The sequence below is a fragment of the Pyxicephalus adspersus genome, chromosome 8, assembly GCF_032062135.1.
Source record: "Pyxicephalus adspersus chromosome 8, UCB_Pads_2.0, whole genome shotgun sequence".
Lineage (NCBI taxonomy): Eukaryota > Metazoa > Chordata > Amphibia > Anura > Pyxicephalidae > Pyxicephalus > Pyxicephalus adspersus.
In genome coordinates this window covers 60,940,492-60,965,792 of record NC_092865.1, presented here as the reverse complement: position 1 = coordinate 60,965,792, position 25,301 = coordinate 60,940,492, and the positions used below count along the sequence as shown (strand labels likewise).

At 38.0% G+C, this 25,301-nt stretch overlaps 1 protein-coding gene across 2 annotated transcripts; it reads right to left on the bottom strand.

The window, feature by feature from the left end:
* Window positions 1-4,050: 4,050 nt before the first annotated feature.
* Window positions 4,051-23,665, bottom strand: LOC140337233 (interferon-induced very large GTPase 1-like). Of its 2 annotated transcripts, XM_072420861.1 has the most exons (3): window positions 18,947-19,090; window positions 18,743-18,843; window positions 4,051-11,626 (listed from the first exon to the last, which is right to left on the bottom strand). In XM_072420861.1, exon 3 carries the CDS (start codon window positions 11,622-11,624, stop codon window positions 4,401-4,403), a length of 7,224 nt encoding a protein of 2,407 aa, XP_072276962.1. In that variant the 5' UTR covers window positions 11,625-11,626; window positions 18,743-18,843; window positions 18,947-19,090; the 3' UTR covers window positions 4,051-4,400. The 2 variants fall into 2 exon arrangements, with proteins under 2 accessions (XP_072276962.1, XP_072276963.1); XM_072420862.1 differs by lacking the exons at window positions 18,743-18,843; window positions 18,947-19,090 and adding an exon at window positions 23,625-23,665.
* Between the last annotated feature and the right edge of the window lie 1,636 nt (window positions 23,666-25,301).

Sequence of the window (25,301 nt, the reverse complement as noted above, 5' to 3'; positions counted from 1 at the left end):
TGCCCATTTAAAACCTCTAATGCTCCCTGATTGTTTGAGGAAAGCTTTTAGAGAGCACTAGAGGTTTTGAATGGGGAGAAATTTGAGCTAGATCAGCCGAATCGCTCGAGATTGAGTTTTAAAAACTTGCTTGCTCATCCCTAGTCATTAGCCATGGAAGCTGCCCGTATCCTTTGTTACAGCAGAGTTGTAGTTATTCTTTAAAATGTTCTCTGTCTTTTTCCTTCCTGCTCTAATCATGCATGTACAAATTTGTGCTTTCAGGTCAGTTTTGATCTTTTTAGCTATCTTTTAGGGATAACATTCTTCCCACTGGCCAGCAATATAGGAGGCATTTTTCCTACTAACCCCCACACTAATGTACTGTGAGTTGTGAACATAATAATTATAACAGGGGGTAACTTATATTCTAAATAAACTCTTAAGATCATCTCACCTTGGACAGAGGTATTGTTTTTCTTATCACCCTGGGGGGAAATAAATTACTGTGACTGAAACAGAAGAACCTGTCTGATTCCATGTTTTATAATTGAAGCCCCATTAATAGTGAGATTCTCTTTTTGGCATACAATTTCTCAAAGTGGTTTTATTATCCCACATAGTTGGAGATCCCATGACCAAATAGGTCAAAAAGTACTATATAAAATATTAGTAAATGTAATAAGCTATAAAAGATTGATCTGAAATCAATCTTGTTGAAAATCCAAAGGCGGAAATGCAGGCTTTATTATCTGTTGTTGCCGGCTTTGGATTCTCAACAAGGTGAGCTTTTTTGTCATTTTAGAGGGAGAATTTAATTGCATTTCAACTGGACCAGTGGGAAATGCTGCAAGCTCCACATTTCATATAGTGGCCTGACATTGATCCCTCCGCTGCACAGAAATTGGGAGAAATATAATTATCGCTGCCTGAAATCTCCCACATACACCTTTTCATCCCATTAAAAGAAGTGAGAGATGTTGTATTTCTGGATTAATACATAACTTTTTTATCAACCTATTAGTTGGATTGCACAAAGGTCAAGAATAGAATTTACTGATCTACAGTCCTATCTATTATAGACATCATATAAGGCATATATTATCTAATATAGAGTAACAAACTTAGCAGTCACCTCTGTGATACAGTGGTCCCCAACTTTTTGGAACTCGCGGACCACTAAATCTACGGACTACCGCTCATGTGCCGCCCGGAGTCCTGTGTCACTCAAAGGGGAAGAAACTTCCCCCTGAGTGATATCATAATGCCAGAACCCATCCAGAGACACAACCCACCCACTGTCCTGAGCCTGCGATCCGTACAGGGGACATGGTCCATGGCTCTGGCCGATGCGCCCCCCCCCCAAGTGGGTTCAGGAGGACTGGCCAGAGCTGCGGAACACCACTGGTCTCCGTGCTCTTGCGGCCCACCTGTCAGACAGCTGTGACCCACTGGGGATCCCTGCTGTGATATATTGGACTGCTAAATTGGCACAGAAATTTTTGTAAAAAAAGGAGTGAAGAAGCTGGTATAATCAGATTGTGCAGCATGTATCCAGTTTACACCTGCAATGCAACATGTCAGCAGGCTGAGCCTAGTTTCTTTGGAGATGGATAAAACCTGAAAGTCAGACTACCGTTTCTGTAACTTCTCATGTGTTTGCAATTAAGTAAATGTTATTGTTCTTCCTTTGGTAATTGTGTATGAATGTGTAATATTTCACATTGTTAAGTGTTAGGAGACTTAAATTGCATGTAATCCGTTTTCTTGGGGTCATTGCAAATGCATGTTTGATAAACAGTGCCAGGCAATCGTACACCTATTTTAAAAAAAAATTAGATTAGGGACCACAAATTAAGAGTACCCCCACTCCCCCAAAGTACCATTACCAATGCTGACAGGTATATTACAGATCATATCTGATATTAGCTCAGGTGATGTATTTGCCCATGTACTGGGGAAAGCCCCAGTTTGGCCATTATTATCATATGAAACTCTAAGGTGGAATCCTTCTGAGAAATCAGACATGTCTGCACACCATTTAAACCTGGAAAGTAAATATTAGTAAGCTAAAATTAATAAAGAATCGTGGACAAGATGTCTATGTGTTAATTTCGGAATGTTAACCAACCTTTATGCAAGGTCAACTGTTTAGTGTTCTATGTATATGTGAGCAATTAATCACAAAGTGGTGGGGCTTTGCTGGTTGCTAAGAATCCTTCATCTTCCTGTCAATTCTCCAAAAATAATTCTGCAAAACATTTGGTCCCCAAGCCTCAATTTTGGTATGATATTCAGACTGTTTCCTATGAGTCAGGTAGAGCAACCTGAAAGCAGATGACTCTAAAAGCATTTAAAGAAAGCTTTAGTGAGAACATTTAGGGGCTGCCATTGATGGTTTCTCCTGAAGATTTCCTGGCTCGCTAAAGGTGCGTACACACTTCCAATTTTTATCGTTCAAAACAAACGACGAACGATCGATTGGGCAAAAATCGTTTGTAAAAAAAGTAACCAACGACGCCGACGAACGAGGAAAGTCGTTGGAAACGAACGACCGGACCGGCGGATCGGATTGGACGACGATCGTTGACCATCGTTCGTGTGTACGATCGTTCGTTGATCGTCCATGGTCTGAGCATGCGTAATGAACGAACGTTCGTTCACTTTCCTGTCGTGCACATAGTTCCTCTATCGCTCAAACGATCGTATCTATTGTGTGTACAATATCTACGAACGATCGTGTCGTTATCTCTATGTGCAGGATCGGTGCTATACGATCGTTCGTAGATATCGTGCAGGATCGTTTGTCGTTGGTTTTCCAACGATAATAATTGGAAGTGTGTACATAGCTTAACTCAATAGCTTTGTAATTAATTGTTTCAGAAAGGCAAGAATTAAGGCAATGATGCAATGAACAGAGGCGCCTGCATAACTATGGAGTTCTGGATGGAATCAGTCTTTAGGAGAGATTAAAAAAATACCCGTGGTTTACCACAGGGTTGAGGTCCTAGCTGATTGGAGTATGGTGGGGCAGAAAGATGTCATGTAATGGAAGGAGCTTCAGGGTTAGCTGGGAGTTTATTCTAGAAGCTTCAGGAGAGAGAAGTTGTCTTCCCATTTGTGTTTGTTGTTGAGATTTGTCACAGCAGTTGGGCATTTTTAGGGGTATTTGTGGGTCTATGGAATTGTGAAGATTGCTGTAAAAGTGTGAGGGTGCGGTATGGGGCCCCCTTTTGTGTCAGTGGTTTACTGGGGGCACAGGCGCATAATGCTGTACTTGAGCTGGTGGGGTGCAGCTGAGGATGAGGGTAGAATTTTAAGTCTGTTTAGCCTAGCAGACAACAAACCCACCTTCCCTTCTTCACATAGGACAACCATTTTTTTATTGTATTATGTTGTTATTTATTAATACAACAATTGGATGGTTGATGAATAAAAGGCCGTTGTGGCCATTTAAACCCATGTTGGGCAGTCTGTGTGTTTCTTTGTGTATTAAGGTAAAGGGCACTGAAAACTGACAAATACAGCAGGCACGGTAATGTAAATGTCTTCTGCTTTGCTAATCTGTATTCCTATTTGGGATTAGTGTCTCAAACTACTGGAGTCCAATGTGAAGTGTCAAATAAGAGGCAAAGATTTTTTAAGTTTACTGCTTTTGTCTATCTATGCTTGTATACTGTGTTCTGTAATATATTAGCAAATCTGTTGTGCTTCGATTTATAGTGCTACAAGATAAGATATTGTTGGTGTAGCAATATGTTAGAATATAATTATGTGTCACCTAGATTGGTAAGAAACTTGTTGGTTCCTGGACCTGTGTGATAGTTAACTTTGTGGTGTTTCTTGGTTCCACCTAAACTGAATATGGATGTCCTGATGATATTTTAAGGAGTAATTTAGGACTCCACCTAAATTCACCACGGAGTCAACCAAAAAACCAACATTTTCTACAGTTCGTCAGTAATGGAAAGCTCTAAATTTTTTGTTAGGCTTTCACCATAAACAATTCTGACAACAGGAAATCCCCAGAAAAGAAGAATATTCTTTAAACAAAGAGAGAAATAACAGATGTGATTATTCTGTAGGGTGTTTATTTGCATGTTGTATTATTCTGGCATATATTGATTTAACCAAGGAAAACAGATAGTATATAATATATTTCCACATAGCTTTAGTTAATTACATTATCTTCGTGCCAAAACATCTTTTTGCCTTGACATATTTTGTAAGGGATTACACATAGAGCTGTATGGAAATAATAGAGAGTTGGAATCATCATTTGTAGGTGTCAATCTGCACAGAAGTAGATATTCAGCCTTGCAAATGTCTTCCAATTATCCCACAGGCCACATCTAAGTTATGGCACATGCATTTTCCCATGAATGTCCATTTACCAATCAAGGTATTCTGACGGTAGAAGTTTACATATTTTTTTCAAGTTCATCAATTGCTGCCTGTTTTGTTATATGAGCCCACTCACGTGGAATTGACCCCTGGCCTGTAAATCTTAATTTATATAGTCTTTCAAAGTCACTTTGGAAAAAGTAAGTCACCCATTTCCAGTATAATAATGATGAATTGTCAGGAGTAATAGACCAGGTATTATAGGGATCACCAGCATCGCTGTATTTTCTGTAAGCAAATAGTTTGTCACCCAGGTAAAACTGCAAATCACTGCCTACAGAACTTGAACAGATTTCTATAGAAAAGTGATCTGTATTGTGCCAGCTCCATCCGTTCATAGCTTTAGGACGATGGAATTTAACACTGTGCAATCCATCATGCCCAGAAATAGTATTTGTACATATAGCACTACAGAAAGGACACTGCTTCCAGCACCAGGCAGAAAACTGATTGAATAGGTTTTTATGGACCATTTTCACAAGATGGGTATGATCACATCTGGAAAAGGAATCTTTCAGTTTTTTCACCACAGTTTCCAGAGCCTGTGTCATTGCCTCCTTCAGAAAATCAATGTCAGTTATATTTTGATATTTTACACTCTTGAGATCATCACTGGACAGCTTCACATCACTGAGAGAAGAACAGAAAACTTTAAGCCATTCACTGATATCACCCTGTTTGTCTTTGACTCGTGTAGTTGATGTCTTGATGGCCTTTAAAGTAGCATTATAGAAATCATCCAGGGTAATGTGTAGAATGTCTGGCATGTTTACCTTCTCTTTACAATATTGGTCAGCACACTCTCTGATGAATACACTAACTGCTTCTTTGGGATCCTGGATATAAACTCGATAATAATTAAAATTTTGCTTCTCTGCCAATGACTTGAGTACACAGAACTCCAGTTTGGATCTGTTACCATTCAAGGCCTGATGGTTACTCTGTAACTGTCCAGCTAAGTATATTGCAGATTTGTCATAGACTCCTTGCCGAATGGCATCTTCCAACTTCCTACAAAGGAAATCTGCCAGTGATGCAATTTGTTTTTTTCCCTCACAAGAAATTTTAAAACTTTCTAATAATTCATTTCTCTTACCTTCCAGGTGGACAACAGGATCATTTGCTTTTCTAAAAGCTTCTGAAATTTTGGCAAATGGGCAGACTGCTTTCTGACAATAGAACAGTGATGCATACAATGCAAACTCCTTTTTGAATTTAAATGTAGCTAATCTTGTGTTTATTTCAGACGATATCATATTCACAAGTTCATGAAAGTAAACACTCTGGTAATCCAGTTTTTCCTGCTGCTTTTCTTCTACATATTTATTCAACCTCTTTTTTAGAAGCTCTGTTGTTTCTTGTATGGCATACTTATCATGATCAGAAAGCTTCTCGGAAAACTCATACCACTTCTTTTTTCTTTTAATGTACTGGGAGAATTCCTGTATTAGGTTACTCCATTGGGAAGAACTGTTGATCGTATCAGCAATATTAGGTTCATTTTTGAACCGTTCAAGAAACACATTCTCTAAATGACAGACTATTTTTGGTGGTTCAGGAGTAAATTTTTCTTTGGTTACTTTAGTGATCAGAGAATTCCACATTTTGTTGAATTTCTCATTCAGTTCATTTTCAGTGAAGTTTTTTCCCTGTAAAGAAAGAGCCAGTTTTCTGCTTTCATTCAACATTTCATCTTCATAGTTTTCACTCATTTTGTTTATAGTTTTACTGTTTTCTTTTGACCTAATTAATTCATTGGATTTTTTATATATTTCCTCTATCAGCTCCTCTTTGACATCACTCACTCTTTTTTGAATATGAACTTTCCATTGAACTAATATCTCACGGTCCTTTTCATCGTCAAAAAATGCCTTCAGTTCTTTCAGAACGGTGTTGCAAATGTCTTCAAAATCCTTTTTCAAAGACATCCTATCAACCTGGTTTATTTCATTCTTGTAAATCTGGTTATTGATTTTTCTTTGAAGGGTCAACATATGTTCCCTTAATTTCCATGTCCACTGACTATATTTTATTTCCACTTTGTTGTATGCAGCGATCTCAAGGGAATTTTTGAAGCTGAAAACAAAATTCTCATTAAGCAATGCATTCCACAAATCTTGTACTCGAGTTTTGAATGTAGAGATATTTAAAATATTGTGTCGCCCTTCGTTTCTTCCGGAATTAAGTATGATCTGTCTTAGCATTTGCACGTTCTGACTGTAGCTCGGATTTGGGGGGGCCATGGGAGGATCACCTTCCCAGAGATGGGAAAAATAATGGATATGTGTGTTCACATCAAATTTGATGACCTCACTGAAACATGTCACATCAGATTCCTCTTGCTGTGCAGCACACATTGTCATTTCATCCAGTTTCTCTTGGAAACGTCTTCTTCCCTCCAGGTTTTTCTCTTTGGCTGTTATTTCCCCAACATTTTGATGAACAAATAGACAGCTAGGTTGTAGCTTAACTTTCTTCATCCTCAAAAATGCCTGAACAGCAATCTGTAGAATGTCTTGCATATCAGAAGGATTTTCCCCAAAAATGTTGATTAATGTGAGATTACCCAGACCTATGACAAAAGTAGCCAGTTCATTGTCATGGTTAAGTGAAGTTTTTTTGGAGAGTTCTACAGCTTTCAGTCCTTCTGTATCTATGACAAGCACATAGTCAAAGTTCATTTCCTGCCTGAGTGCTTCATCAACCTCTATAAGCTGCATAAATGCTCCTCTAGTACATCTACCAGCGCTTACTGCAAACTGAAGTCCAAACATAGCATTGAGTAAAGTTGATTTTCCAGTACTTTGTACACCCAATACAGAGAGTACATACAGCTTTTTGTCTCCTAATATTTCAATCAGCTCATCCAGAATGGCTCCAATCCATCTCATTGGTACATGTGCAGCATCACCATCCATCAACTCAAGTGGATAGCCTGAAACCATGAGATTAGCAGCAAATTTTGGCAATGTAAAAAAACTTTCATCTTTTTTTGGAAAAGTTTCTAAAGCTTCATAAATTTGTCCAATTTCTCTTAGAATGTGTTCAAGTCCAAATGTTGAAACTTCAATTACGACTGATAATTTCTCCAACTCGCTCTCCATTTCTTGAATAGTCTTGTCATTCTTTTTTTTTTTTTCCTTTTCCTCCTTTATTTTTGACCAAATATTGTGGTATTTCTCATAGAGCACTGAAAGTTCTTTTAAAGAAAGGTCATCTAAATACATGTTAAACCATCTGAGGAAATACATTTTTGAGCCTAGACTGTCGGAATGTAGAATCTCCAGAAAAGATCTCATGAAGTCATTGAGGGGAAAAGCTCTGTCAAGTTGTTGATCCCTTATTGCCTTTTTTTGATACTCAATCTTGCTCCGCTGTTGCTCAATACTCATGTTACTGTTTTGCTTCAGTCGAGTAACTTCTTTATCTTTCTTGCACCATTTGTACCAGAGATCTCCTTGTAATGGAAGAAATGCTTCTTTCATGGTGGCTAACTCTTTTTCTTTTAACAATGACACTAAAATCTCTGCTTTAGCTTTTCCCTGCCTGCACTGTTCTTTGTCTTCATCCACTACAAATCCATATTTCCTGGCAATAGTGACACAATTGTCAAGTGAATGTCTTTCCTGTGAAGTAGCCAGCAAAGATTGTATTGTTTTTGATATGTTTTGTAACATATCTGCCTCATTTCTGTTTTTTATTCCAATTTTAACTTTTGATCCATTAGTTGGTTGACACTTTTCCTTGTCTGCACAGAGGCAGATTAGTGATTTTGATGATTTTAGCAATTGTTGCAATAGCTCCCTACCTTTCTTATCCTTTATGTCTTGCTCAGTAAATAAAACAACAATGACCGAGGAAAAATCTTCTAAGAATTTCACTTGTTGCTCATGTTCTCTGGCATCCCCATGAAGATTGGTGAATGCAATGCAGTCATCAAATGTATCGTCCTCCTTCCCACCTGGACAATACCAGGCAATCTCTGCGACTCCATTCATAAGGAAAGCATTATTTGTGCTACCCTTGCAATGCCTATGATAGAATATGTTATGTCTTTGTTTACTAATCACCCAGTTCATTAGTTGTGATTTAGAGAAAGATGATGGGCCAAGACGCATGAAGGACACAATGGGAGTCTTTGTTTTCTTAATAAACTCATCATGAGGTTTGCCACTACTATTTTTCCACTTTTTTTTAATATTCTGAAAAGACCAAAGTGGAAACTGTATAGAATTTGTACTGGGAAGAGTAACCAAAAGTGGTAGAGCAAACTGACAAAATGAAAGTTTTGTGTAAAGATATTGCCTCATAAAATCATTAGCACAATGGAAAATTGCCATTTGGACATCCATTGGGTGAATACATTGAATGCTGGTTGAATTTTGCTCTTCCAAATCTTCCTCATCATCGTCTAGAAATTGTTCTAAAAAATCAGTTGTGTCCATGTTTTCTTTTTGAATAATTTTCTTGGTTACATGGACAGGTTCATTGGTAAATTCACACTGTACATATCTTGCTTGATAGTCCAACATAAGTAGTTTTTGTAGGAAATGGAGAGGAACTTGTTTTTCTTCAGAAATATGTTCTTGAAACAAGGATGCTTGACAAATCTTATGAAAATCTGCTGTCTTCATTTTTTGTGGGTAATATTTCTCAAGGTTTAGTCTTGTTAGTAGTTGTAAAAGGTCTTTGTCCATACTGTTATAATCAGTTGCTACATCAGTGTTAGTAGATGGTTTTTTGTTTTTGCATATTTTTTTCAATTCGCTAGCAATTTCATTTTTTTTTAATTCAATGTTTGACAATTCGTCACAGCTGTATGCTTTGAGGTTCTCTTCTAATTTGTAGTAGTCACAATGTTCTGAATATTGTTCAATTATCTTATCAATATCAGGAGAAAAAGTGCCTTCCATATGTTTCTTCATAAAATGTAGACGTTCTTTTTTCTGTTCCAAGGTCATTTCTTTGGACTCTCCTACAGAAGTCAGACCTGTGTACAGGACAAATGCCTGAGCCCTGGCAGTGTTCTGATCCCTGATATTTCTGTACTCCTCATAGGTTTTTTTCAACTGATTTCTTAGAAATTCAATGTCTTTGTATTCCAAAAGACTTTGGAAATTGTAGTTTTGAATACAGTACCCAGAACTGTTTGCAACACAGAGTATCAGTAATTCTGTGTCTGTTTGTTTGGTTTTCCTAAAAAAGTTCAGAAGAGAATAAAGTGAAATACTAACATTTATTGTAGCTTTAATCTTTGCTTGAAGTTGATCATTTTCAGATGAGTTAATGTCGAGGGTATCCTGCAGAACTTCATCCATAGAATTTTGTAAAATACAAATAAGCTCTTCAAAATCAGAAATAGAAATGTTGTTAGGTTCATCCTTGTCAGATTCATATAGCCAGCTCATAATTAGTGAAGCACTGGGAAAGTTTTCAACTGAATAAATGTGTACATCAACTAAACGTTTCAGTAAAGTTTTCACAAGATTTGTGTCTTCTGTAGAATGTTCTTTGTAATTCTTAACAATATCTGCTAAAAATGCTTGCAGGTTTGTATTTGATAGACAAATATTTTTCCAAGCACTATAACTTCCTGTTGTTTTGGAGAGTTCCTGTTTAAAATTATTTAAGTCCTCTAAGTGTTTTACTGCATTACTCACATTCCAAAACTCTACATCCTGGAGGAACAAATTTGCTTTTTCAAAAGCAGTTAGTAGATTTTCTCCAACCATCATTTCGGTAGTCAGACCAGACTGTAATCTGTAATGATCAGTCAAACAAGAAGCAAGTTTTAAATGATCTGTGAATTCCTCCTTGTGATTGTCCACAATAATCTTCCATACTGGTACCAGCTGAAATCCACGATCAATCACACTCCATGTTTTGTTACTGGTTACCAGACCAGCTTTCCACTGTGGGAGAGAATCAGCCTCCGGTGGACCTCCAGTTTTAGTAACAAACAAATTAACCTCTTTGTGAAGGTTGGATATTTTTGAATTGTGCACAGATCCCTGTGTATTTGTTGTTTTACTGTCAATTTCTCCTCCAAATCCGGCATAACTAGCACCCACATAGACATTCAGTGCTTCAGATGTCATCTTTTTTGCTTCTTCCATCTTACTGCTGTCTATTCCTTCCATGGATGCCTTCCACCAGAATATCCCACCAAAATGTATAGGACCCAGATTAATATGTGATCCAAACCTCTGGAAAAATTCTGAACATTTTATTGATAAGATTGGTGAGTCTATAGTCATTAGCGAATCAATAGTTATTAACTTTTCTATCTCCCGCAATGCTTTTAGTGCAGAGGGGGAAAGTCTCAGCTGATCCTTTCTGAAATAGCAGGATGCTAAAGGGATGTAATTATATCTGGTGGTGCAAACATAAGTGTGCTGAACTGACTGCTTGCTTGTGTGGTCAGATACTGAATCATTGCTATAGTTACAACTACTTTTTAGACCAAATCCCAGGAAACCTGCACTAACAGAACTACTCAAACTGAGCCCAACTTTTTCAACTGTTCTATGAAAATTGGATTCTTCTTTCTGAGAAGTAAATTCTCTTTGCTCAAAAACAGGACAGTGTTCAGGTCCAACAACTTTAAAGCCCTCTGGAATACACACAAGTGGTTCACGTTTCTTAAACACATCTTCTATGTTTTTGGTTTTGTAAATTCCCTCAAGGGCAAGGCTCCCAGAAGCATATTGAATGAGTTCTTCATCAATTAGGTTTTCCTTTTTTATAAATGATTCATCTCTGAGGTTGATCTGCTTTTCAAAGTTATTAATCAGATCCAACAATGATTTGTCAGGTAGTTCCGAGTATTTATCAGGAACTTCCAGGATATTCCACATTTCTTTTTCGTGTTCTTTAACAATCTCATCATGTCGATTTTTTCCTTCAGAACTAAATGTTTTTAACTCTGCTATTAGCTTATGTGCTTTTTCATTTTTTTTCTTTAATAAATGATTTCTCTTCTCTTGCACTTCAGTGATATTTACACTGTTATCAGGTATGTTAAACAATTTATGAATTGCCCTCTTTTCCCAGGGATATCGAACCTTATTCTCTAGCACTGAGCAGTCTTCAGGCCTTATATACTTTAAGGACGTAATATTTCTTATTCCCAAACATTCTTCAATGATGGAAAGCCAGTATTCACGATCCAGACCAGTCTCTTTAAGTTTATCGGCAAGCTCAGTATTGGCAGAACAATCATTCGATTCCTGGCTTGACATCACTGTAGAGTCAATAAAAAAAATGAATTAGAAAACCAATACACAAAATATAAACAATAACAAAATTGTACTGTATATGTTAGTATAACTAGTTTTATGTGGTCTAATTATGACAGGAAGCAGATATTACAATGACCATTGTTGCCTGCCATATTCATATTGGTTAGGCTCATTGTGCATCTAAGAAAAGCTCAATTTTGTGTCAGCCATGTGTCCTGCACTCAATTATTCACATATTTAGGGTTTAGGCTTTGCCAGTTTCAAAATCCCAGGACTGACTGCAGGACTTAATAAATGGTAAGAAATGGTAAGTTTGGGGCACAGCTATACTGCTACTTTAAAAAAAGAGGTCCCTACTATCTGAACAGTTGGATGGGCCTTTCTACTTCCACCACTAATGCTCAATTCCACTAATGCTGAATTCTCAATTCCACCACTAATGCACCAATTCAAGGAGCAATACCTATTCCCTCACATCAGTGTTGTAGGCTTACAATAATACCAAAAGGGTTTATACAGCAGATGTACAATGTTTAAAACCAGGAATGTTTCTAGGAACAAAATTTTTCCCTGTCAGGTCCACACATTAGTGTCAAGCAGGACCTCTGTTTTGGCCCACTAGTTTAAGGGAGGTCCACAGGCTTCCACTTTACAGGGGTCCCTGCAGAGCCGTAGGTCATCTTGACTATAGCAATGTACAAACACAAGGCATATTAGGCAGGTGTCCTGGACATTGAAATATGGGCTGTGCAGAAAAATCCAGCCTATTACAGGTGCATACTCTATGTATGAATTCCACTTTCACAGATCAGTTTTTGGCAAGTTGAGACAAAGTTGCTGAAAAGAAAAGCAGACCTATCACCACATTTTTCACTGTAAAAAAAAGGGTGACTAACACTTTTACATAAAGAAAAAAATATTTTTCTTTTATTTGAAGGGGAGACCCCTTGCCTTCTTTCTTTACTGAAAAGTACAGACTGAATAGGAAACCTGCAGCCTCTTTGGATACATATGTCACATATCTCAGGGGGCTCCTGACTGCCCCTTCTGCGAATGCCTGACCTTTACTGTAAAAAAAAAAACAAAAATCTGTCAGGTATCACAAATATGAGATGGGCCAAACAATTGAGATTATCAAGCTCTGTATGCATACCAGACGTCCAAAATAGCATTGTTTTCTCAAGTGAAAGGGAAGCATTAGATTCTCTGACCTGCAGTCTATTTCACCCACTGGAGGCAGTATTCACTTGGAGTCTGACATTAAAGACTATCTTTCTTAGTAGCCATCTCATCTGCTAGATGGTTCTTAGAGAGTGTGCAGGAAGCCCTATCTGTCCTGGACAAGGTGGTGTTAAAACCTAAAATTTTGTTATATCAAAAAAGACACTTTGTAATTTTTCACAATTTTGGGAAAGATAAGCAAGATAAGTTAAATGCGGAAAGCCCATATAAACAGTAGCTCCAGTTTCTGAGGATCCAAGGGCTCACTTCTCTAAGGCTATGTCTACCTCTTAGACAGCTTTGCACTGTTTTCCTTGGGAGACAAGGTATTCCATACTCCTATATTAATCGTTATAAAATTGATAGAGGAAAACTCTAATATGTTTTTCTAATAATGTCTCTGAATACAACATGTAGCATCCAAAAACTTTGTGGCAATATTGCTGCCACTTCCAACCAATCAAGTAAAACCGCTTTTACTTCTAGTTTGGACTTAGCCTTAGTATGGGTTTTACAAGCAACAAGAACATAATTAAAAAAACTTACAGATTATCAATTAGGCATCCTTTAAGGATAAATACACTATCCTTAAATCCCACCTTGGAAAATTGAATACAAACATCTTCAACAAAAAAGGAAAATACATTCCGAGAGGAAAAATAGGCCTTTACTAAACACAAAGCATACAAATGGGAATTCTCCACCGTCAAATGTACAAAGCTAATGAATAATTATTTTGGTGGAGAGCTCTAAGTACATAGGTTCTTTTGCAAACTGTGTGCTAACCCTTGATATCAGACAAAAGACAATTCAAAGAGAGAAGAAAGCAAGGTTTTTTGCACAAAACAAAATCTTATATTGAATATATCAAATGATAGTACATCAATTCAATACAATCAATACTTGTGAACTGATGTACTATCATTTGATATATTCAATATAAGATTTTGTTTTGTGCAAATAACCTTGCTTTCTACTCTCTTTGAATTGTCTCCACCGTCAAATGACCTACCCACTGGTCCTCAACCACCACCCCCAATCCATCTCCTCCCCCTAATCACCTCCCCCACACAACAGCCCCCCAACCAACACACCCGTCACATTTATCTTCCCCCCAACACCCCCACATCTCCACAACCCCAATACCCAACATTCATCGGGGCAAGACGCCTAAAAAAGTGACCCCAGCCCAACCATCATGGACCACCTCAAATGGAGACCATCATTCACTTCACCAGTGACAGGTAGTCCCTGGGTTACATATGAGATAGGGACTGTAGGTTTGTTCTTAAGTTGATTTTGTATGTAATTTGGAATAGTTACATAATTTTATTAAAATGCAATTAGGACAGATGTTTGTTTCAACATAATATTAGGTAGCATGGTGTCAGTTACTGTATAAAATCCTAACTGTGAGTTAATCACAAACAAAGCAAAAGAAACGTTATGGAGCCTTGACATTCATTAACTTCTGGAGCAAGCTGTGATTTGATATGCAAACATAAACAACTGCATTGTATGTTTTGGACATTAAAGAGTTACAAGATGTTACAGATCATCTCAGCTCTTAAGATCATCCACAACCTCAGCTGTGTTTAGCAAAAGATTTCTTCTCCAAGTCATGCAACCCCCCCCCATCAAGCTTCTGTCCTGCACATGAGTGAGCAGGGAAGCCCTGTTCATATCTAGGAGTCACCCATATGTCGGATGTCCTTAACTCGGAGACTACCCGTATTAGATTACCCACCCCAATAATATACAACCATCATCATTCCCTTTGACCTCTGATTATAACTACACTACCGAACACATCCATATCCACCACAAAGGATTTTTTATTACCCATTGACAGCCTAGTTCTCTCGCCATCCTCCTCAGACCCCCCTATCCTCTCACCAGATTTTTTACCCCCAAAAAAATTTGGGAGCCATACCCAAGACCAATAAATCTTTTTCAGATCTACACCCTCCACCTCTCCCATCACCAACACAGATAAAGGGCCCAATGGACACCTATCTTCGGATGTTATCCCTAGAGGACTGGAACTAGAGGTGATTAACCGATCTTCATATACCCTCACAGAAGAAAAACAGTATTTACCTTAAGTGGGATTATCATTTTGTCCACTTTCCAACTTAGATACATTTGAACTAGTGAAGGACATACACCTTTTTGCCGGAAATCTGACCTTAAAAGTCATGAATGACAGAACACAATCCCGCTGACAATTCCAACCACCACCAGAATGTGGAACTTTAACACCCAATATTTTAAAGCTCTTAAAATGAAGAATATGAGAAACAAACAACCCACATTCCCAGGATCTCCAAGGAAGAAGGTCCAAAAACTTCAATCCCATCCAGGTGTCCAAAATCAACTTTCTTCCCACAATTCACCCAATATCCTCATATTCAGAGTTTTTCCAATCTTATCATTAACGATATAAGAAATATGAAACTTAACACCAATTAGTCTGTAGAAAACCTAGACCCCAAATTTCACACAGCATTGAACAACCTCAGAAGGAAAAAGACTTCTTGATAAAACACTTCGATAAAGGAGGGAACATAGTTATTTTGATAAGAAACCAATACAAACAAATCTGCTTCAAAATTCTCCACAACACAGAGGGGTATGAGAAGGTCTCTGGGAGTGTGATTGACTCCATTTATAGTCAATATTATTCCATTATAATTGATGCACTACTAAAGGCCACAATTGACCAGAAAATGAGAGGGTAATTTTAAACAAAACATCCCATCATTCCAACCTTTTACTCTCTCCCAAAGGTACAGCCCTGATAGATAGATTAATCTTAGGAGGCTACAGTAAAAAATTACTTAAAAGACCCTAAAACTTCCAAATTCTTACAACCACAATCTTGTATGACATTTAGGAAGACCCCATTTCTCAAAGACTCCCTGGTTTTCAGCCACTATAATAATGACCCTCTTAGTGATTTACCCAAACCATCACCAGGATGTACAAATGTGGAAAGTGCACACAATGTCAGTGTTTGAGGGAACAACAAACAATCAAACCCACAACAATAACATACACAGAATACAACATCATATTGACTGTTCCTCTAACCGAAAATCCTCAAGCACCGACTAAAACTTAAGAGGTCAATATCGATGTACCATCACACATTTCAGACTGTAATTAGAAGTACCATATCAACCAAAATTCCTATTTTACATGATCTGTAACATTATATAACTTATTGTATACATTGTTCATAATTATTTATTTTACTATTTGAACATGACTTTATATATTATATGTATTACATGTTTATGTATGTTACTTTATTGACAAATATGTGTATTGGAATTGTTCTGTACAAATTCAGTATTGAATTAATTGTATATGTAATAACCTTGGTATATACATCTATTTATGTCACTTACTTTACGGTATTTGTCTTGCATTGGTATTAAATGCATTCAGTCTATATTTCATTATTATATAATGAATTTATGAATTATGTAAAATTTTGAGTTTACATTTGTTCGCAATCATTACACACATAACTACCTATTACACCCACCCGTCACCCCCACCTTACGAGGAACGGGGGCGCCCTCCATTACAGGCGCCTTTGGTTGAGCTATACCTGACCCCCACCTGGAAATCAGCCCCTACCGTTTGAGCATCGGAATACATTCGTTGCCTAGGACTTGCCAGATCGGAGGCATCTGTAACGATACTTCCCTCCTCATATGAGAACAATATGCAAATCATTGACGCACGCGCTGTAAAACAGTCACGTAATCACCCATAGATGGGCAGAAGATAATCTATAATTGACTTTTAATCAAGCACCACGCATGTGTGATCTTTGGCGCATGCATGGTTTATCGGCTAAAATGCCGTTTTTACCCCTTATAAGGGCAGAATGAAGGCAGACCAGTCCTTTTCAGGTACTTCATTCTTCCCATTATCCACCAACGGTTCTAGTAAGAAAATGCCCATATCCGAAGAGTGCTATTGAATACAAATGATTTTGTTATTACATGAGTTTTTTACATTTTTTCTCATTACTTACATTTAGAATACTACATCCTGAAGAGACCTTTTCTTTTTTCTAAGCAAAAATTCCTCTTGGAACTTCTCACTCTAAGATCTATACTACACTTGCTGTAAGTATTCAAAACTAGTATATTTTTTTTATTTTTTACATTCAAAAGTACAGTTAGTGTACAGTATATGTTTATACTCTTTTTTTACAGGCATTATCAGTGTATACAAAACTGCAACAATACGTTAATATTTACCTCCACTTTAATGTCCTAGTAAGTGAATCTCTAGCTACATCTCCTATCTTTATTATCTTTCTTATCAACTACTATTAGATCATTTTTATTACTTTTCAGGTCATAGTACCACTATAACCTGGGGGATCTGTATATTTTTTCCCCCCAAGTACTATACACCATATTCAAGAGCCGTAATAATAACTAATATAGCCCACCATTCAAGTAAGTGTCAAACTCTGTTATTATATTAAATTTACAACCAGGTGATTTGAGTTTATACTTACTGATACCTTTCTCCCTCCAGCTGAGCAATACAAGGGTGAAATATACCCAGCCACCTTATATTCCTGTACTCATTTACAGAACATACTAACTCCTAGATGTCATTCCACATGATCAGCAACCATGAAACAATAAAGTGAGTCTACAAAACACTTTCATAATTCTCCTTACTATTGAATAGATATACCAGATTTTTATTAAATACACTAATTCGGTAAATTTTAGACTTGTATATACATGTAACACTGTTTTGTTGTATGTATTTCTTGCTAAACTAGCTTAAGTCTCTGAATCCCCTGAGGAAGCCATAGAGCTAAAACTTGTTGGGAAAGGAAACAAAACTTATAAATGTTGATATGTGATATACAAATATTATCTTCTTTAAGCTACCTCTAGAAAAGGACTATGTTAAGATGGGGATTGTTTCAAGAATTCTCCTTTTGTGATTTTAGTAAAAATTATTTTCATCATTATTGCCAAAAAAGCTGTATTTTTCATTATTTTGTCCTATTTAATCAAAGTAGGTTTGACAATAATATGAAATGTGTATTATTGCAGACCCTAACTTGGTGAGCAATGTCTTGTTTGTTCTAAAAACATAATTGTAAAATTGATCTAGTGCAAAATATTAACAGTATCAGCAACAGACCTAAGGACCTATTCACACCCTTTGTGCACATGTTGAAGCATATAATAGTGCTTAGCATTATAACATACATAGACAGGATGGGCCTGTAATAAGGTAGAAGTACTTGTTAAAGAACAACACAAAACACCCAGGTGCTGCTTAGTTAAAAGTTAGTACTTATCTTTATTGGATGCGTACAATGGTCCAAAACAGCAAAAGTTCCAACAGCAAGAACACACAACTCTGTTGACCCCAAAGAGTGCCCATTATCATATCCACTAACTGAAAAGAACCAGGCAGGTAGAAAAGCTGGCATTTAATTAAGCATATCTTGAAATAGTCGGGATCGGCACTGAATTCTACAATATCTGTAGTTCACAATTATACACTGATCTCAACCAATCAGTTTGTTAGCATTACTAGGTCATTTTGGCCTTACATCCTTCCTATACTATACAGGTAAAAAAACCACTAATGGTTAAGGTATTATATTTTGTATATTACTAGCTGCTTTCCATGACCTGGGCAACGACAACCACAACTTGCAGTTGGGGAAGTAGGATGTTCACAAGGGCAAAGACTAGACTATTTACACAAATCCACCACGATACAGCTATTCAGTATTCCATGTTTTTGTATTTAACTTGGTAAGTAGTTCTCTAGTAGCAACATCAGAAAATTTTACCACTCCTGCTCAGCATTCCTCTTTATGCACCTCCACTTACCTGTTGCTAGTGTGGGGTACACACAAGACACTCTCTTGTTGGTCAAGGGTCACAATAGGGCCAATCACTATTCACACAGCTTTCATCTTCCCATCAAATCACTGTAAAGGTAAGATGACATTATAGTTCTGTAACTTAGGTCATTACAATCACAAATGCAGATTACTGCTATTTAGAGATAGTGATTGCCATGTTATGTGTTACCTGCCATCTTTTTTCTGTTCTTATGGTATGCTCCACTCCTTGACAATATTGTTTATTCTCCAGTCACTGAATTCAGCTGATATCTTGACCTTCAAGTTATGAACAGAACAGAATGCAGGTCTGCTGTTTACAAAAATTCCAACAGTTACAACATGAAATTTTGCCAAAGGTAAAACTTATAACAACCTTCTGACTGCAAGTAACTATGCTCTTACATCTTACCATGACATAATGAAAATTATTATTCATTTCATCAAGGAATAAAATTGAAAGGTATCAGTCATTTGTAGACCTAGCTACAAATGGGTTGGCAAATCACTGATGTTGAGAAAAAAAATTACTACATTCCATGAATTCCATAATACCTGTATTCTATTTGAATAAATTAGACTTCTCCAATTAGCTTTTCTAGTTACTTCCCTAACAAGTAGGTTTAACTACAGAATAGATAGGAGCTCCAGACTGAATTTGAACTTCAAACGCACAATATGACTTGTGTATTTTAACACACTTCTACTTGATATTATTGTTATTTACCAGCATCTCTATAATGTCCATGCCCAATCAGAAAACAGAAAATCAGAAAAATAAGTTTTTGGCTGCTGAATTCTTATCAGATGTAGTTCAGATCCATTTATTGTACTGGAAATTATATCAGATTGTGTCAAAAATGAAATCCATCCCTTGGGTACTAGGCCATAGAGTTGGCAAATATGGATGTGAATGTTGGGACTGTCGCAGGTAGGGTTCTGCACACATGTACAGTTGCCACAAGATGGGTCCTGTGAATTGGTACAGTGCTGTTTCTACAGAGGTTGCTGGGGTTCCTTGAGCAATGCACAGCTTGTACCTTTCAGGCTTAACTGGCTCCAATTGACATTTAACTGCAATTCTACTCAATGTTCAGCAGTGTAAGAAGCATTCTTCCCCCTGGCCACTACAATAATGTACTGTGAGCTGTACATATAGTAATTATAGTAGGAGTTCCCCAAGACCTGAATAATATTTTTAAGGATTCTCCTATGTTAATAAAAAGCCAGAATGGCAGGTATGGGGTGTTTTATCTGCACATTGATGGACTGGAAATGTCCAAACACATTGCATTTGACTAGCAGGCAGCCATCCTTTTCATCTCTAGTGTCTTGGATTTCAATGCGTTTGTTGAATCTCAGCATCTCCTGTTGGCATTTCCTGGGCAAAATGCATAACAATTTACCTATAAACACCCTCTAGACTTTAGACTGACATCTATACATCAAAACATTTTCATATTACCCTACCTCCCACTAAAAGTTAGCAGTACTTGCACATGGGGATACGGGCTTTTGAGAGGAGTACTAAGAAAGGATGCCCCAATGTTTCCAAGAAGCTGTACAACACCCTGCAAACCCCTACTATGCAGAAACCCAATGATGAAGTCACTGGGCCTAGAAAAAGACAGGAACCAAAAGAGATTGTTGTACCTCTATGAAACTGCTGCAGGGATGCACCTTATCCTCCAAGACATTATTTCACTTGTGTGAGGAAGCTGTAACTGAACCTCAACCTCACCATCAGTCTAAACATTTGGGTTAGCCAACAAGGCAGCCAGGTGGAAATGAAGGATTTGCCATAAAGAGACACAGGTGCAAGTGAAACCTGATCATTTGCACTTGTCTCCCTTTCCGGCTATTTCAGACCCTGTATTTCCACCTGGCTCTCTTGTTGCCAATCGCAAACTCAAAAATTGCACCTTGCTTCTTTGCTGGTTAGCCAGACCATGTGACTTTTGCAACAATGGAAGTAGAGGTCCTCAGAACAAAAAATGTCTGACTTGGATGAAATCTAGTCAGAGTGTTCATGAAATATGACATCATTCAGAATTAGTATTTTTAGGTGATCCATAATATACCTGTCAATTGGAACCACATTAGCGGCACCCATCTTCTCCACCCCAGAATTTCCACAAGGTTGTACACACCAAGCCTACAAATTCTGGGCACAGAGGAGTTAAATCCCTGGCTCAATTGATGGATGAGGATAACCATATAATGCTTTTAACATCTTCCAAGTCATGTACACTATACCAAGACAGCATTTCCTTTACTATCTCAGAGTAGACGTTTAGGCTTCAGACTCACACTCTGGTGTCTAGGATACTGGCAGATCCCTCAGTAAAGCACTCAATTTCCCATATTTACCTGATGCTAATGGGACAAATAACAAGCAAGGAAACCACATATTCCTTTGTCAAACGATGGGCACTCTATCTAGGATGTAACTACCCTGATACCCTGGATATGTTAGAGGCAAGTTGGAGTAATGTACGCAAATGTATAGTGAGTAATCAATGGAGGGAACTGCAGTTCAAAAATCATACATAGTGCCTATTATGCCTTCAATCTCAACGCTCTGGATCACCTCTCTAGAGCATGCCCAATACGACTGATCCGATATTATGACTTTTTGGGACCTAGTATTTGGATTTGTAAAGAGAATTTCAGGTCACACTAGACACCGGTATTCACATCTTGCTCTGTTTCATGCTGAGGTTCCCCCTATGTCCCACACTATGACTACTAACACAGTGGCACTTACTACATTTGAACACCTATGTCTTTTAGCTGCAAAGAAGAGTATTCTGAAGCAATGGTTAGATCCAAATGCCCTCTCAATTTCTCAATTTACTCAGTATCTTCAATCGCTTATGGTGATAAAACTGAGGCTCTCCAACACATGGACACCCATCTCCAAAGGTTTTTTAAGACTTGGATGCCATACTTACAACAATACAATTGCAGGAGCTGATTGATCTTTTTAAGCATACAATCTGATATGATCAGAGAATGCCGTCCTGACATTGATCACTAAAGCTACGTACACACGGCAGATTTTTATCGGCCAATTATCGGGCGAAAATCTGCCGTGTGTACAGTCGGTGTCGTCCATCGTCCGGACGACCGACCTGCCGGATCCACGGACGATGGACGACAGCCGATCGTAATGAAAGGGAAGGGGAGAGCGCGCAGCAGGGTGCCGCTCCGTCGCTCTCCCCCTCCCCTCTCCATAGAGCATGAACGGTGCTGTATGTACAGCATCGTTCATGCATCTTGCAGCCCCTTGTCGTTGGAAAGGATCGTGAAAGATCCTTTCCAACGACAAAAATTGCAAGTGTGTACGCAGCTTAACAGCTGGCCGTACAACTCACTCAGTTATATTTTCACCTAGTCCACATGATTATGGCCGGATTTAGTCTCAGAATGACAGTATTTAACATATTATCTTTTGCCTCATTCTAAACTTATTCACCTGATCGCTCCCTGTAGTAGAGCCTACTGGTAAAGGAAAAGCCTTGTAAGGCTGTTTACCCCCCTAGTTAAAGCTTTGTTTCTAATTGTTTTTTGGTGTTTCGTTTACAAATTAAAATATAAAAATGTGACAGGAAATATTTCTGAGACAACAATTGCTAGTGACCTGTTGGTGCTTTTTTTTTTTGGCATAATATGTACAATACCTATTTCTGTGGTTACTCATTATATATAAATGCATTTGTTTTTTGTATTCTGTAATTCCCTGTCAATAATAAATATATACATATACCTGTCAATAAAAATTACAGTATGGTAATTTTGGCTGAGCCACACTGTACCTGTCAGTATTACAAAGTCAGAAAGTCAGAATAGCTCAGATCTGAATCAAAATCAACTTACACCAGAACTATATGACCACCATATACAGGAACGGGGGTGGGTATTTTACTTAGTATGGATGGTGGCCCTTGGGAGAGAGGGAGACTAAAAAGTGCTGCAGGAAGTGCATTGTGCTTCTGACAACAATGGCCCCAATTGTAATAGTACCCACAGAGCCTATAGGTAGAAAAAGCCCTGGTACCAAATTGTTGGGTGCATGATGGGGTGTGCTACGTGTATAGGGTCTATGAGGTTGGGTAATCTGAATGTAATAGGGTTTCATACAGCTGTGACCCATGGGGATGAGGGGTGGGTGCTGTTTTATACTTCAATGTAACATTCTTTCTGGTTCCTGTCATGCATGTCTGCACAATCTCTTTCACTAAATAAAGTATGAGTTCTCTCTTTTGGATTATCCTTTTCACTTGAACTCCAAGCAAATAGCTACACAAAGTTAAAATACATATATGGGATTTTACCACCTAACAATTTGCATTTTTACCCATCAAGTTCTACTATTTACTTACCACGATCAAAGAAGGCCAGGTGGAAAAACTTACTTTTTGTTTGCAATACAGGTACGTTCATCCTTTTGCTCAACAGATGGGATTAGGGGGGAGGGGGGCTAGATTTTATATATAAGCAACACTAAATATATATGTAGCACTCATGTAGGAGTTGCAGAATTGATTTGAGTTCATGTTACATCTTACATACTACGCTTAGTGAACCTTTGGTTTGCTAATTGAGCAGTGAAATTTGAGTTAAAGATAAAAAATAGAATTTTTGCATGCACATGATTGAATAAATAAAGTTGCTAGCCCATATAGCTTTAGAGTAGATCGACTCCAATGAATGTGCCTGCTTACAATATATATATATATATATATATATATATATATATATATATATATATACATAATATCAAAAAGTAAGTATAAATAAGCAAGACTAGTGTAAAGAAAGATATTCAGAAAAGCCTTTTCTATTATTTTATCAGAGCATCTTACCTCTGTGCTGGCTGTGAGTTCCTTGAGAATGCCTGTGCTGTTTTGCAGCCCCTATTTATACACAAGAATTAACTTTCAGTTTCATATGCCTGTCTGAACAAAAACAGACCATTTACAGGAATTCAGAGGAATTCAGATAAACATTACCCAACCCTTAGATCAGGGGCCCCATACCCCCCCTCCCCCCACTCAAATAAAACATTATAGCCTTTCCATTTTCACCTCCTTCTTGATCTTTCACTCAAATAACCTTACAGAAACAGTGTTGGGGTAAAATAGTGGCTGAACAGCCATTTATTAACAAAATAAATATTATCAAAACCAATTTTCTTTATTTACATAACTTGTTCATCAATAACCTAACCCCGCATAACCTAAATAACTAGCTCCATCAGCCTATGACAATATGAAAAACATTATGACTTACTGGCTGCAGTTTCCTGGAAAGCATTGAAAATACAATGACTTTGTCTGGAAAGCTCACCCTTAGTCTCAGAAAAAACAATTTTACATTATAAATCAGCTCCCTCATAGACTTCAACTCCAAGTTATTACCCCCAGCGTGGATCACCACCATGTCTTGTAGATGATCAAGCCAGACAAATCTGTGAATCTCTGGAACCACCCTAACCCACAATATGCCAGGCACCCCTAGCCAATTAACCGTTCCCCCTCTCTGGGTAACCTGAGCTTCCTGCCATAGGGTTGGACGGCAGCTTTATCACTCCCCAGTGCCCCACAATCTACACCAGGCAGCACCCTACACCTAAAAGAAAGCAATCAACAATGCAACTTAACCACCATGCTATCCATTACCCCCTCCCCAAACCAACAAACCATGACCCCTCCCTTTACCCCTCAGACCGGATGAGGCCAAATATACAACATGGGTCCTTTAGACTCCCACCTTTCAATTCTTCGGATAACCCCCTCGTCCAATCCCCAGCAAGCAGCTCCTGCGGCCGCAGGAATGAATGGGAAAAATGACCTTCTGCCCCCCCCCAATATTATTAGCCAGAATTTATATAGCGTTGACATATTACACAGCTCCCTACAGTTCATAGTCATGTCACTAACTGTCTGTCAAAGGAGCTCACAATCTAATGTCCCTACCTAGTCATATGTCTTTAATACAGTCAAACATTCCTGAAAAACTGCCACAAATTGAAAACAAGACAAAGTACTCATGAATAAAAAAAGGACGCCCCTTTTTCGAGGCAGCACAGCTAAAAATGTCCTCACCATCTGAACTGGGCATCCCACTGACTTTGGGACAAAAAAAGCCAGAACCCCCCAGCCTGAATATCTCTCTTGGATCGTCGGACAAACAAAGTTCCTGACCATCACACCACACGTTGTCAACCCCAACCTTATTCCTAGCTGAGCTGACCAACTCACCAATCCGTAAGGCTTCAAAGAACACCACCACAAATGCCGACCTAAGCAAATGAACCTCAGATGCGGACTTGTACACCCTACTATGACTCTCCAGAAAATTGACCAAAAGCTGGAATGTGATCATCTGCCTAGCATCCTGCCACCCCTCCTGTAACCTTTTAGAGCTTGTCGCAATACAAATTCCTTGGTAACATCCTTCAGACCCTGTAATTTACCAAAAAGGCTAGGCCCGCGATTTTCCTGTCAACTGAGGCCACCAAACGCCCTGTTCGAACTTTG

What these genes read in the sequence shown, in the direction of transcription:
- LOC140337233 (XM_072420862.1), bottom strand. Translation starts at nt 11,624, where the DNA reads ATGTCAAGCCAGGAATCGAATGATTGTTCTGCCAATACTGAGCTTGCC.